General features: G+C 42.3%; 4 protein-coding genes across 4 annotated transcripts; all 4 read right to left on the bottom strand.

The window, feature by feature from the left end:
* Positions 1 to 2,052: 2,052 nt before the first annotated feature.
* Positions 2,053 to 3,712, bottom strand: BGW36DRAFT_375195 (uncharacterized protein). Its single transcript, XM_046215736.1, has one exon. It carries the CDS (start codon positions 3,367 to 3,369, stop codon positions 2,494 to 2,496), a length of 876 nt encoding a protein of 291 aa, XP_046074598.1. The 5' UTR covers positions 3,370 to 3,712; the 3' UTR covers positions 2,053 to 2,493.
* Positions 3,713 to 4,072: 360 nt separating this feature from the next.
* BGW36DRAFT_357530 (uncharacterized protein) lies at positions 4,073 to 4,417 on the bottom strand (the record flags this gene model as incomplete). Its single annotated transcript, XM_046213884.1, has 1 exon — positions 4,073 to 4,417. The coding sequence occupies one exon, from the start codon at positions 4,415 to 4,417 to the stop codon at positions 4,073 to 4,075; it is 345 nt and encodes a 114-aa protein (XP_046074597.1).
* Positions 4,418 to 5,129: 712 nt separating this feature from the next.
* On the bottom strand, positions 5,130 to 6,321 carry BGW36DRAFT_447734 (uncharacterized protein; the record flags this gene model as incomplete). The annotated part of the gene is made up of 4 exons (XM_046221730.1): positions 5,918 to 6,321; positions 5,881 to 5,887; positions 5,639 to 5,841; positions 5,130 to 5,617 (listed from the first exon to the last, which is right to left on the bottom strand). The coding sequence occupies exons 1-4, from the start codon at positions 6,162 to 6,164 to the stop codon at positions 5,130 to 5,132; spliced, it is 945 nt and encodes a 314-aa protein (XP_046074596.1). The 5' UTR covers positions 6,165 to 6,321.
* Positions 6,322 to 10,484: 4,163 nt separating this feature from the next.
* Positions 10,485 to 12,587, bottom strand: BGW36DRAFT_459982 (ASST-domain-containing protein; the record flags this gene model as incomplete). The annotated part of the gene is made up of 3 exons (XM_046222074.1): positions 12,565 to 12,587; positions 11,889 to 12,509; positions 10,485 to 11,840 (listed from the first exon to the last, which is right to left on the bottom strand). Exons 2-3 carry the CDS (start codon positions 12,291 to 12,293, stop codon positions 10,485 to 10,487), a joined length of 1,761 nt encoding a protein of 586 aa, XP_046074595.1. The 5' UTR covers positions 12,294 to 12,509; positions 12,565 to 12,587.
* Between the last annotated feature and the right edge of the window lie 542 nt (positions 12,588 to 13,129).

The raw sequence follows: 13,129 nt of genomic DNA, 5'->3' as shown, positions 1-13,129 counted from the left end.
GCTCGGCCGGAGATCCAAATTTCAGGAAGCGGGATCGAGCCCGTCTGCTCATCAAGATGGGACTACTGCTCGGCCCATGCAGCTGCTGCAGGCTAACAGCGAGCGGACATCATACAGAAAACAGCAGAGAACGCACTCGCAAATGAGGGGAAATTCTACGACGCATGAGCTGATTGGCCAGGGTGAATGGAAGTTTCTGTCGGCTAAAAGGGTGGCCCCCCTCATTGGCTGGTGGATGGGTGGAGAGATGGAGATGTGGCGCGGCGATTGGCTGAAAGGCGTCCGGGGTAGCACGGACCAATCAGGACAGCGTCGGGTGCAAGGATGTAATCCCCGCATATTTCTCACATTACATTACGCATATATTACGCTCCATTACATAACTCTCCGATTAGAATACACTTCCAATTGTACCACAGCTGACTAAGTCGAATTCATTTCTATGCGAGTCCGAATACAGACATATCACGTTGTGCCATAGTATGTACAGAGAGGCAAACCGCCGATCGTGCTTGAGACTTGTCCGTGCTGAGCGCCGTTTTATATTAGTTTTACGATTCTAATACTACCTGTAATTAGTATTATTATTAATGCAACCAGCGACGCATGAACCGTACCCACGTAGCCACGTATCCACGTATCCACGTATTCGCGTCATACAGCATCGTCTTTGTTTCCTGTTGCGTCTACAGCTTAGTAATAATATGGGACGATTTACATAATTGGTAGTAAAATACTCTGTCCTCAGATGAAGAAATAGTGTAAGGCCGAGCCAATTGATCCTGCAGTACTGTCGCAGCGAGTGGGTCTCTGCTCATAAATGAGACTAGTCTAGGCCTGGTCCAAATAATCCACCACTCATTTCTCCTCCTTACTCCTTCGTCCTTGCTCCTTAGTAAGTAGTACTAGTACTATTGACTGGGTTGAGGTTCAAAAAATAGGAGTTGAATCTCACGTGCATGGCTGATTCGCGTGTTATTGTGCGGCCGACAGTCCGCGGCTAGCCCAGAGGGGAAAGTGATCCCGTACTAATAATAATATAGGTTCTAAGACTAACAAAATAGACCGGGGAGATTTTAATAAATTGCTTTTGACCTAGTTTCACCGTACCTATCCTAAGGTCGTTGACCCAGGGTTCGTCGAACTTCGTATTAGTAGACATGTAAAATTATAAATAAGTACACTGCGTTTGTGTTTGTGGGATACTATACTATGCTTGACTTGATGAGACAATAGTACAGCTCCGTACTATTCGTGCCTATAGCTAGATCGATAGTAGATAGAAGTCGACGTTATTTTCACCAACCCTGATCCCTGCAATGCACCCGCGACACTCCATGTTATGTTACATCTACTGAGCATCGTATAGAAGAGTTCAACTGGAGTTGTACAGTGATTGCGACACGTGTAATTTACATATCTACTTCTTTACCCCAACATCATGCAAATGTACTTATCAATCAATTGACGTATGTTTTACTTTATGGCGTCGAATATATGTTTCAAATTACTATTGAACCTACTAACCTATAATTATTTAGGAAGACAAAGTTGAACCCACAATCATCTCAATAATTCACCTTTTCTATCCTCCGATAGATTCCTATTTTCATTCATCGATAGTCTGCCTGCATGTCTGGTGAGGTTCCACTAATAACCCCAAATTTCAAAATAAAGAAAAGAAAAAAATAAGAATAGAAATCAATCCCGAAAGTAAAATAGTGACCGATAAAATATGCATAAAGAATAACGTCCGAGCCGAATAAATTATGAAAAAAACTTGAGTTGTGGCGGAGACTAATCTATTTTCAATATTTTAACCTATTCGATATTTTCTAACGTGTTTTCCACACTATTTGGTACTAAAAACTCAGCCAAGTTTGGTTGATTTGAATATAAATTATAAACTGCTAAAAATTGGGCTGAAGATCATTGCCATCGCCGATATTAGATTATAGTAATAGCACAGTACTTAGTAAGAATCGGCTGCAGACAACCTACATGTAACGAGTCGATCCCGTTCCCCGCACGCGGGACTGGTACATCACCAACCCAACATTATTTATTGAACCAGTGATCACTGGTTTCTTAGACGATAATGCGGAGTATCCCCGCAACGAGAGCCAGTATGGAGCTTGTTGGCCGGGCTATCCGGATCACTGATCTGCTTACGGATCAGCGAGTGGAGGTGGTCACATGGATATACCCCAATATATAAATACATGTATGTATGTCATTACACACCGCAGCATAATAAGGGTAGACCGAGATCGACGGAGACGGTACATGTAGTTGGAGACCATACAGTATACCGAGTCATCCAGTATCTGGAGTAGTGGGGAATGATGTAATTCAGTTGGCCTCATGGTATGCGGGGATTGATCTTATTACTGCATGTATGTATTGAGGGGTGACTTATCAGGTATATTTAGGAGATCGTGTAAATTGTGCTTAGGATTAGAAAAAATATCATTTCTTAGGTCAATAGTAATTTTATAATCTGACAACGCTAAAGACCAACCACCGTACATCGTCATCCACAAAATAGCGGTCTTTCTCCGCAATCTCCTTGTTTTCTGGACTCTCCCATGGTTTTGTAAGAACTGCATCGACTGCCCACGTAGTCCCTGTCATTTCGCCTACTTCTACCCACATTTCTTTGAAACTATCAACGTCATGTAGAAATGATGCCTTGTCGGCATGTCGACGAGACTGCACCGAGCGGGCGTTGATCGTTCCAGCTTGCGATCCAAGAATGATAACACCGGGCTTGTCAACAAGAAGTTTGGTAACAATCTCTGTCGCTGCCTGCACTTGTTTCTCCCGTGAGAAGAGATGGAACACCATTGCAATATACACAATATCAAACCTAATATCACCGGGAACAACGGGTGAAAAAATATCCATAGGGAAGAAGGATGGCGCAACAGCAGTAGCAGAAGCCCATCTGTCGCGGTCTCTAAATAACTCAAACCCAAGTTCTAGCAGCTCCGGATGGATGTCGGATCCGTATAATCGATCATGCGATACCCCATCAAAGGCAAGTTTGCGAACTTCTTGCCCGAAACAGCATCCTATATCAATAAATTTAATATCATCTTTCTCTGTCTTTAATTGTCCAAGTACAGTCTTGTATCGAGGGTGTTTTGCAAACGCGAAATCCAAGAAAGTGAACCCGCCGATACACGGATATGGAGAGGTTTGCCATGCTCGTTCACGGATGCTGTAAATATGCTCATCTATTTCTGCAGCTGGAATTTTGCTGTATTCTACAAGTAGCTGACGCATGGCTGGCGAGAAGCGACTGCCGAACTGTTTGCGAAACCATGGGGGTCGGTCTTGCTGGGGTATAGTTGGGGCCTGAGACATCTTTAAAGTTTGTTTTAATTTGGGAAAGAGTATTGTGAATAGGGTGTTTTTTTTTTATAGCGTAAAAAATTAAGGTGAGCTGGAATTCAAAACGATGTTGACAGCTTTAGCCTAACCGAACAAATTGTTTAATTGGCTGGGTTCTGAATCTCTAGTCTTGGCTGATCAAAAGTCGGAGCGTCAGTGAGAATTGACCAATTACATATACTAAATATTTAATATCAAGGTCCAATTGTCCAATAATTGATTGATTGGCTTGCCATATTACCAATACGATTGAGAATACATAATGAAGACTTCTCGCAATAAACTTCATGTTTAGCTACCTAAGGCTTGAGGACCAATCGATATGAATACTGATATCAATCAATCTTTTTTATAGAAGCTAGAAAATCAGGAAAGTCGATACGGTGAATCCCTTGTCAGTTATATGGTATGCAAGAGGCAGTATGACTGCCGGATTATTTCCATTCTCCTGAGACTTGGAAAGAATGATGGGAAAACTGTCCATATTCATAGAGAGAAAACACAAATAGTCGAATTCAAAAGGAACTCTGAGGATTAAATAAAATGGTATAGAGTAAAAATTTCAAATATTGCAATATCATTGGACGAAAAGTCGCACTTAGTATAGCTAGATTGGTCAATGGCCGAAAGCTTCGTCATTCATATTCGTAGCACAGTAGCGAGGTATTCGTTGAAATTACATCCCCAGCTTCTCAGCTTCTAGATCATCACCAAGCCCAGTGAATATCAGCATATCTTTGTCTGAGATCAATGCAGTATCGTCATAAGGTTCAAAAACACCATTTATACTATCATAACCTCGAAAGCCACCATTTTGTTCCTTGATTTGCCATTTCCACCATAGTCTATCTATTTGAGCGTAATGTAAAAAGAAAACTGGATCTGCGAAGGCAAGGAAGATGTTAGCGATAGAACGTGGCCCTTCTGTGTATTCCGTATCAAAACGAAAGATAATATAAGACGATAAAATGCACGAGCAGATTAAAAGATTAAAATACTGTTGCTTGACCATATCTGGCATTTCTCCCCCAATCGATAAATGGATGAATCTGTGTGGCCCTCGCTCTAACAGCAGGCTGAAGTCGTGATAGGTTTTGGCATTCCCTATCAAGCCCTCGACGAGGTGTGAAGAGGATTCAGCGACATATATATTTTCGTCAGAGAAGTTGCGTTTCAATCAATGAGGCTTGGGAAACTGTGGCTTCATGTGATGCTGCCTACCGTTAGTAATAGTCCAATGAGGGTAGCGGTCAGAGTGCACCTAAATTGATATTTGTATGGGGTTTGTCTATCGCCCCCCTCGCAATGAGCCAGAGATTCAGAATAAATCAACATAGTCATCCAGTTCAATTATCCCATAGTAAATCAGTGTAATGTTGAACCACTGGGGGGACTGACATAACAGTCAGTCTCACAATTTCAATAAAAGTGGATTTTGTCCTGAGACTCACTGCTGACCACGACGTCAGCCCTAGTATAGACATCTATATTTACTTAGATTATGCAGTGACGACGCTAAGAATACGGAGGTATGTAATAAAGAAGGCGCCGAAATACTGGCCCATCTTCTGCAAAATATCATTCAACAGCTGAAAAGCCTGTTATTTCTAGTACGCCAGTGAGTTATCAATAATAAAGCCACGAGGGGTATCCATGAAAACACAAGACGACGCCTTATGATTAGACTTAGTAAAAAAAAGTTCATTCTTTCAACTATCTAATATGTAAAGTGATTACTCCTCTTTGTTCTGACCTTCGGGATCGTTGTTGCTTTTCTTTGGTTGCCAGGCCAACTCTGATGGCATCTCTAAATCAATACCTTGACTTTCTGCCCAGTCCTCCAGTCCTAGATGGTTGCCATAGGGGGTCAAAATTCCCTGAGGATCCTGCTCTATAATTGGTATATTAGGGTACTCCGACCATGGGGCCTTCTGGTGGATTGTATTGGCCTCCTTCCATTCCAGAATATCCTGGAAATTGCGACACTTTTTGGTGGAGGCAAAATTCAGGTTAAGCCCAGGCCATCCCTTGAATTTCTGGCCGACGATAACTTCTACATCTGCGTGGCACATAAGACTTCGCAGAACGGCGTACGTGCAATGAAGCATGTGATCTTCCCATTTAAGTGGTGTGTGTTTGGTTTTCTCTCTCATATCTCCGTAATATGCAGGCCATGCTGTTTTTCGGAGCATGTTCAGACAGTGCATTTGATGAAATACGTCTATGACCCCGTAGTAGACACCCTCCCCGAATTCATCTGCAGGTGCTGGCCACACAGTTTCCGGGTCATACCCTAGTTTGCGAACTTCATCTGTGTTCAGAGCGATGGATTCCGTGCTAGTCAATCTTTCCCAAGCTTCGTCAACTTCAGGTGAGGGCCTTTGTTGGAAAATGGAAGGTTTATTATCCCACCAGTAATTGGTGTAATTGTGCCGGTATTCCGATCTATAAATACCCAGTCGGTCGAATATAGGAGCTTTTTACTCAGTATCTGAAATTGAAGACGGCAGTCAAGACTTACAGTATGAGCTCATCTCTTTCTCAGAGCAGAGAGTTCCCTTAGACATAAATGTCATTGCGATGGTGGAAAGAAAAAGCAAGATGTTGGCAACGACAATGGCCGAAACACAAATTTTCCTGATAGGTATCCCTGTTCTCCTAGTATAACAGCCACACGGCAACTCAGAGCCCTTGAGACGTTTTCCAGTCAGAGACTGGCTTTCTTCCTCATCGCTTAGACTCGAATACTTCGAACGTCCAAACTGCATGGTTGCCGGACATAAAAGGATTGATATTGAGAAGAAAAATTGTGAAATCTATAGGCACCTGAGAACAAGTCTTTGAAGCAAAAACGGAAGTAACGTGGTTGAGACTATGGCAAAAGCAAGGTCAAGGGTAGCCGCACGTCAACTGAGAGGAGAGGCCTTCAATTGTCAGCAAAGCATTGCCCGACTCACCGAAGTCGCCGATAGTAATGGACGGTGGCGGCGAATACTCGTACAGAGTGCGGCCTTGATAAGTACGAGGGCGTGACTCAAGTTCTGTTATTGTACTTGTGTATCACTGTATCTCTCATAGGTGGTAATTTTGATTTAATTGATAAGCTCTGTAATCAATGTAAGAAATTAGTGTCTCTTCTATTCCGGGGATAAAATATCTATGTCGATCAATATTATACCATACATGCAGAATTTACGTTATACACTAAATCCTTTGATAAGGCCGCTCTGTTTATCTGCAAGCGGCAGGTTATACGAAGTGATGAAATTGGACATTCGGCGAGATGGGAATCACTTAAAAGGCAAAGAGTTTCCGGGCTAAACTGGCTCATTATAAACAAACATCCTTCTGTCAAGATCATTATTTGAATCAAACTTTTTACTTACGGATTACTTTCAAACTTCAAAATGCGTTTTATTGGAGCCATCCTTGCCTTCTTGGCTGCTTTGCCCATGATTGCGGTCGCAGCCCCAGTCAATGCCGCTGCTGATGTCGAGGCGCGTGATACCCTTGAGGGAGGTACTGTCGACTGCTAGACCTTGTCCCAGTCTTCCTGGCGTAAGTTGTCTTCTGTATACGTTGAAAGGGACTGCCGCTGAGCAAATCTAACAGACGACGTTGAACAAGCCGTGAGGGATTGAATAAAATGGTTACTGCGCTGGAATTCTGCACTGAATGCTTCAAGTATTAGCCATACTTGACCCGAAAGGAACGGGGATATACTTGAGGATTGGAGACAATTTTAGGGATCGGTGCTAGAAGTATGGTCAAACCATGTAACTATCGTAACAAAGCGATCATTACTATTTCAGAGAGCTTTTTCAAATGAACGCATCCAGTCTTTACCACTACATATTGCGAGCAGCAGACACCGTATACTTTCGTAGTATATCAAATTCGTGCTACATATCAATCTAGAGATAAAAGCAATATATAATATTGATAATATGAACTAAAATTCTCAATTCGTTACTTGTATATTGCCGTTTAAATACTTGCTACAAGCCCGTCATCGAACACGATCTGGTGATAGAGGGTAGATGAAGCTGACTATGAGGGATTGAGGATTTGGGGGATTTCCACTTCCATCGGTATTCTGGTTATCTTGAGGAAGTGATATATCCATACACGAATTATTCCTTAGCTGTCCGGAATCTGCTCTACCAAAGAAATTATCCATCATTTTCATCCGATGTAGATACTAAGATCACGATGTCGATATAAAAGACCAAGTAAATTATGTTTTTAAAGCAACTTAGTCGCAAATATAGACTTATCATGCTGAGGCATTAAGTTATTTCACAATATACTTCTTGTAGAGCATAGAATAAACACATACTGGATATCACCCTAGCTCCTAAAGTCGCCATCCTTCTTGTAATTCTGCACGTCTAATTCCCACGACAGCAATGGAGAATGGCTAGCAGGTTGATATGTATATCTCCGCGACCGAAAATAAAAAAGCGTTATCAAAAGAATATTCAAGGCCAGCAACGCTGTAGCAAATGACAGAAGGTATAAAACGAATGACTGCTGACGACTGAGGCAAGCTCCTTGAGGATGATGATGAGATTTGTAATGTCGAGGGTTGTCAAAACTCGCCTCTTTCCCCGATAATTCTGAGATAGAAGGGCCAGAGTCTGACTGCGAAAGACGTAGATATTCGGGCATTTTGAAATTGACTTGCTTTGAAGAGAAAAAGAAAAGAAAAGAAAGAAGAGAAGCTGGTTGACTCTCTTCTGCAAATCCGGGGCGTTCGATCCAACGTCGTGAATGCTAAGACCTCAAGGTCATAGCTAGCCCTCTCATCTTGGCCCAGATAGGCTATGTGGGTTTTTTCTCCTTCAGGAAAGGTGCGAGTGGGGAACAGAAACAGGGAAGGTCAGGCTAATCGCATGATGCTCAGATGACTTGAAGTACGTCAATGCAGAGACGGCAATAGATTTTGTGAAAGTCAGATTTTAGCAGAGGCGGCTCGTATATGAGGCATTTTGAGGTTCACTGCATTATCGGGGCCAAGTTAATCTTGTCATGGCTATATCGAAGGGTTGAGGCTTAAGTTCCATAAGGTCGCTATCCACAATAGTTAGATACACGTATCTTTACTAAGAAGTGGACGGATATATTACCTATTCTATCTAAAGGCTATAGCAAGCTGAACTTATGAGATAATCCATTTATCTATCAAGGTATGATATGCAGTGTTTCTATACTAAATTCTCACCCAACACAAACTCCTCGTTGTCCTTATGTCTATTCTTTCAATGGTTGCTACAGTCGTACTGGTGGTCGCCGTAATATATGTTTTTATTCAGTGTCACAATAAACCAAGTGCATAATTATTCAGTCAGCACATACGCTATGAGGCCTGCTAGTGATATATCTAACCAAGTATGTAGGAGATCTTCACGTACTGTCTTACCAAGTTAGATTGACAAATGCAAAGTGAGAATGAGGGTTTAAACGATCTGAATAATATATGTAGTACAGACTAAGGCGTGAATATTCTCCTAGAGGAAATAAATTCCAAATAATTAGACGGTATACGTGTATATCAGCTAGGTGAGAATGAATGAATGAATGACTTCGTTATAAGCGACCCTCCTGAGTAATGTTCATTCTCGTTATATTTTCTGAAGACTATCAATTCAGCTTCTGATCTATAATTAAATATCTACGTATATCTGTCTATAGAGATGAAAGTGAGTACAGTCGTAAGCTACATAGGCATATATTGTCGCGAAAGATGTAGAGGAGCAAACCTAGAGTGCTACCTACACCGCCCCCTTTTTTACTGCAAATCAGCTCACCCATAAACATACAGTTAGCATTCCTGTAAGACATCATACCTCGGGCCTCGGGATTTCGCAATGAAAGTATGCATCATGATATAAGGGGCTTAATAGCAATTATTAATGACTGCTTGGATGGACGACATGATATACAACGAGCTGGGAAGTGAAAATGCCCCCAAATAAAGCGGCAAATAATCGATTAGCGAATCCCATTTTGCAGAAGGATAAATCGTGCAGCCAATCGTCTCCGCTCATTTCGATGACGATTGCCATTTCCAAAACAATAAATCGTAGTGTACGAAGTCTGTCGAGTCATGTAATTTGAACTTAAATGAGAACATCGTGGTCCAATGAAGCATCAATTAAGGTTGCCGCACTAAGTTTCGCTCGCTATAGTACTGTAAGCCTAAGGCCGGGAGATAACGCGCGGTTTTAGTTAGAGCTGTTATAGGACTATGTTTAGTATAACCTTATACCGTATTTACGCGAGATCTTCAACTCTGATCTGTGGCGCCATGCGTAATGAAACGTATGTAACTTATAGTACGGCGTATTGTGAATACGGATGATCTAACCAGCGTTAACTTCTGTAATTCAGTATTGAAATAGCTAAGTCCATATGGTGTAAATTTTTCTATACCCCGTCTGATAAGAGCTGATTGCGTATTGTCTGATAGTAATTTCTATGTGATATGCAGGGAGCAAGGCGTTTGCATCACTATAGAGAGGAGTTCAAAGGGTGGAATACGCCGTAGGGAGTCAAACCTGTAATAAGAAAAGCAAGAGGTTCTCAGGAAGTATTTGGCAAAGGTATATCTGGTGTGGATTTGAGCAAAAAAAGCGAATCCACCTGGGCCCATATTGTACATTGCTTTGATGAGCTCTTACAAGTACGTTTTTGTAGTATTACGTGTTAGACGAGTTGCTCGATCCATAGCTTTCCTATTACACTAACATACCATTTAGTTATAGGTACCAATGAGAAATGCAGATTCTACTCTGTATACATTTGGGGATACTTATGTAGGCTATGGTGAGCATCACAAGTGTAGAGACGGGGACGCATTAAGAGACTACGCTGCGGAACATACGCATGCTATGCGGAAGTCTCAAAATCATTCAAAGATAATTTTAGACATTGCGACGATGGGATGGTTTGATAGATGCGTGATACCGAGACTGGAAGAATAATATCTAAGTCTATATCGAAAATGTGTCAAACTTTTCTGTAAATATAAGTTTGCGTATATAATTTCATGCTACGTATATTACAAGTCGAATTAACATCACCAGTCATTCAAGTGAACGTTCAGCCTTTAACAACCCGATTATTTCGATTTCTTCATTCTCCCAAGGTCGACCATTTTGGCTCGTTTTCTTTCTTATTATAAAAGTTGCTGTCACCGCCAGAAGAGTTATAGACACGATAGCTGGTGCTATAGAAAATAAGAGCCAATCAGTCGGATTACGCAGGTAACTCGCAATCTGCCTGGATTCAGTAGTGTTTCCCAATTCAATGGTCTCTGTGAAGCCTAGCAGATACCCAGTCCTATCAAGGCCACGCGCACGAAGGAACCGATAAGAACTATGATCGGGGATTTCAATGACGGTTTCAAATCCGGTCTTTGGCCGAGAGCTTAAAATATGATAATTCTCCCGACAAACCCCACGACAATTTTCACTCGTAGACCTAGTTCCTTCAATGATCCATGTTGCAACTTCTGTTGCACCATTCCAACTAACATATACCTGGTTCCCATCAATCGCCATATCCGGGGTCGTTTCAGGTCGTCCGACCCAGGCATATTTAGAGGTGCGATAGGAAATAGCATTTCGGGTAGGAACGCCTAACTCGGTGCCAAAGTGTACATCACACAGGACCTCTCCATCAATCGTGTATTCAGTCCAAGCAGGAGTGATGCCGTAACCAACTATCACGCGATCATCTCCGTCAAGAATTTGAAGGGATCCTTGTGAGATGCTCGTAATTCCTCGGGGGTTCCAGTAAGTATGCCGTACTTTCGCAGTCAGATTCTCCGTTTCCAGATCAAGATACAACCCACGACTGGGAGGATCATCTGGGGCAGGTGAGAATCCATCGATACCACGGGAGGCATTATCGAAGAGCGTTATAGATTTACCATTATTATGAAAGTGTGCATCATGCTGCCAGCTAATGTTCGTGGCACCTCCAACCATGTCGAGAAACATATTATGCTTCCCACCAAGCTTCCATATAATATCTCCGGATTTACCATTTATATATGCAAGACAGTGCATATATCTTGAAGAAATTAGATAATTGCCAACTGAGTCTTTGTCGACACTGTTGATGTGGAAAAAATCCCACGCTGTCTTCTCTTCTTGACCTTGGCCTTCGACACCTCGATATGCCTCGTCATAACTAAAATAGGTTGATGCCCACCATTCGAAAATCACTTGGCCAGTTTCGATATCAATTTCTTGAAATCCGCAGTCCAACAGATATCCTCTCTCCGGCCCACCAACCGAAGAGAGATCAATGTTTGGCAACACATCATACAGGGTTAACACTGCCGTTCCTTCACTGGTAATGATAAAATCATGGAGGTCGGCAGCTCTCCCGTTGCCAGCACTAATTTTGTACGCCTCCTGATACGCGGAATCCAACTATACAATATTAGATAAACCCTTAGAACTAATACAGGAATATACTACCATGTAATAGTTGCCACTACCGTGACCGGCCTGATCATCCCCCACCCAGAATGTGAGATAGTTCTCTCCTCTGTACTTCTGAACGTTCAGGCCAAACGTTGGGCCATATCGTTTCGTCCAGACCAGATTTCCGTGTCCATCGAGGATCATGGGGCCCCATGTAGGCACGCTATTCCCCCGCGGCGTAATCATGATATACTTCCCATCTCCATTGCATTTCTCACTTCGATGATAATTCAACACAGGCCCTATCACTGATGAGGATTTGTATGACTGTTGAGGCCATTCCCCGAAACTACCCTGTTCATAATCTTCGGATGCATAATATGGTTCAACGTCAGCTAGTGCCAAGAATATTTCTGTCGCAGCCCAAAGGAGACTCAGGATCGGTCGCGTCCACATCATGAACTGCGAGGGCGGGCACTGACGGCGTATAGTAGGACGCCTAGCGAAGACGGCATTGATAAAGGTCTAAATTCGCAGATTGACTAAAAGTCACTAATGTCCTTATATGTGTAACAGTTAGGCACATTTTCCAAACAAGCATTTGTAATTGTCATAATTGAAATTACAGCTTTTGTGTCTCTGTAATTATGTAATTTAAAAACAAGGTATCGAGATATACGGCTGAAATTAATTTAGATTCTCTAGGTTGGTTATTTTGGGGCTAACTCACTCGGGTCGAGCCCCTGATCATTTCTTGTGGAGTTGGTAAACCACTAACTTAATGAATGCAAAAGGAGATGTCCGCGAAAATGCACCAGACGCCGAATGCAATGTTTTTAGCTGACATTTCTTGCCACCACAATATTATTATGATGTCCCTGATACCGCCGGGCTTGGTGGCGAATATTTTAAAAAATTGAGGCGTAGTTCTTGCTGCTTTTTGACTGTTCGATAGTCTGGATACGGTGCATCGAAGGAAATGGCAGACAGTATCAAGTGCGGCTATACGAAGTTCAGAAGCAACGTTTGATGCAATAATGCATTATTCCCGCGTCCCCACACGCCTAATTGTAATCTCCACTCCGTACGATTGAAATTTAACAATTGTAACGAGAGGGGTTTTAAGAAACTACGTACTAGTCATGTTAAGGCGGTATAATACCCAGCAGTTCATGGTAATTCACAACACCCTAGTATTGAATATTTCGTTTACAGCCCCTTTTCAAGACCGCATGTCCTTTGTGCTGCGTGGGCCAATTGGCTCAAGCTTGTATTTCGGACGGTGGGACGGTGCC

Source organism: Talaromyces proteolyticus (genome assembly GCF_021365285.1).
Source record: "Talaromyces proteolyticus strain PMI_201 chromosome Unknown BGW36scaffold_4, whole genome shotgun sequence".
Classification (NCBI taxonomy): Eukaryota; Fungi; Ascomycota; class Eurotiomycetes; order Eurotiales; family Trichocomaceae; genus Talaromyces; species Talaromyces proteolyticus.
Note: the sequence above shows the minus strand (reverse complement) of the source record. Positions and strands in the feature narration are given on the sequence as shown.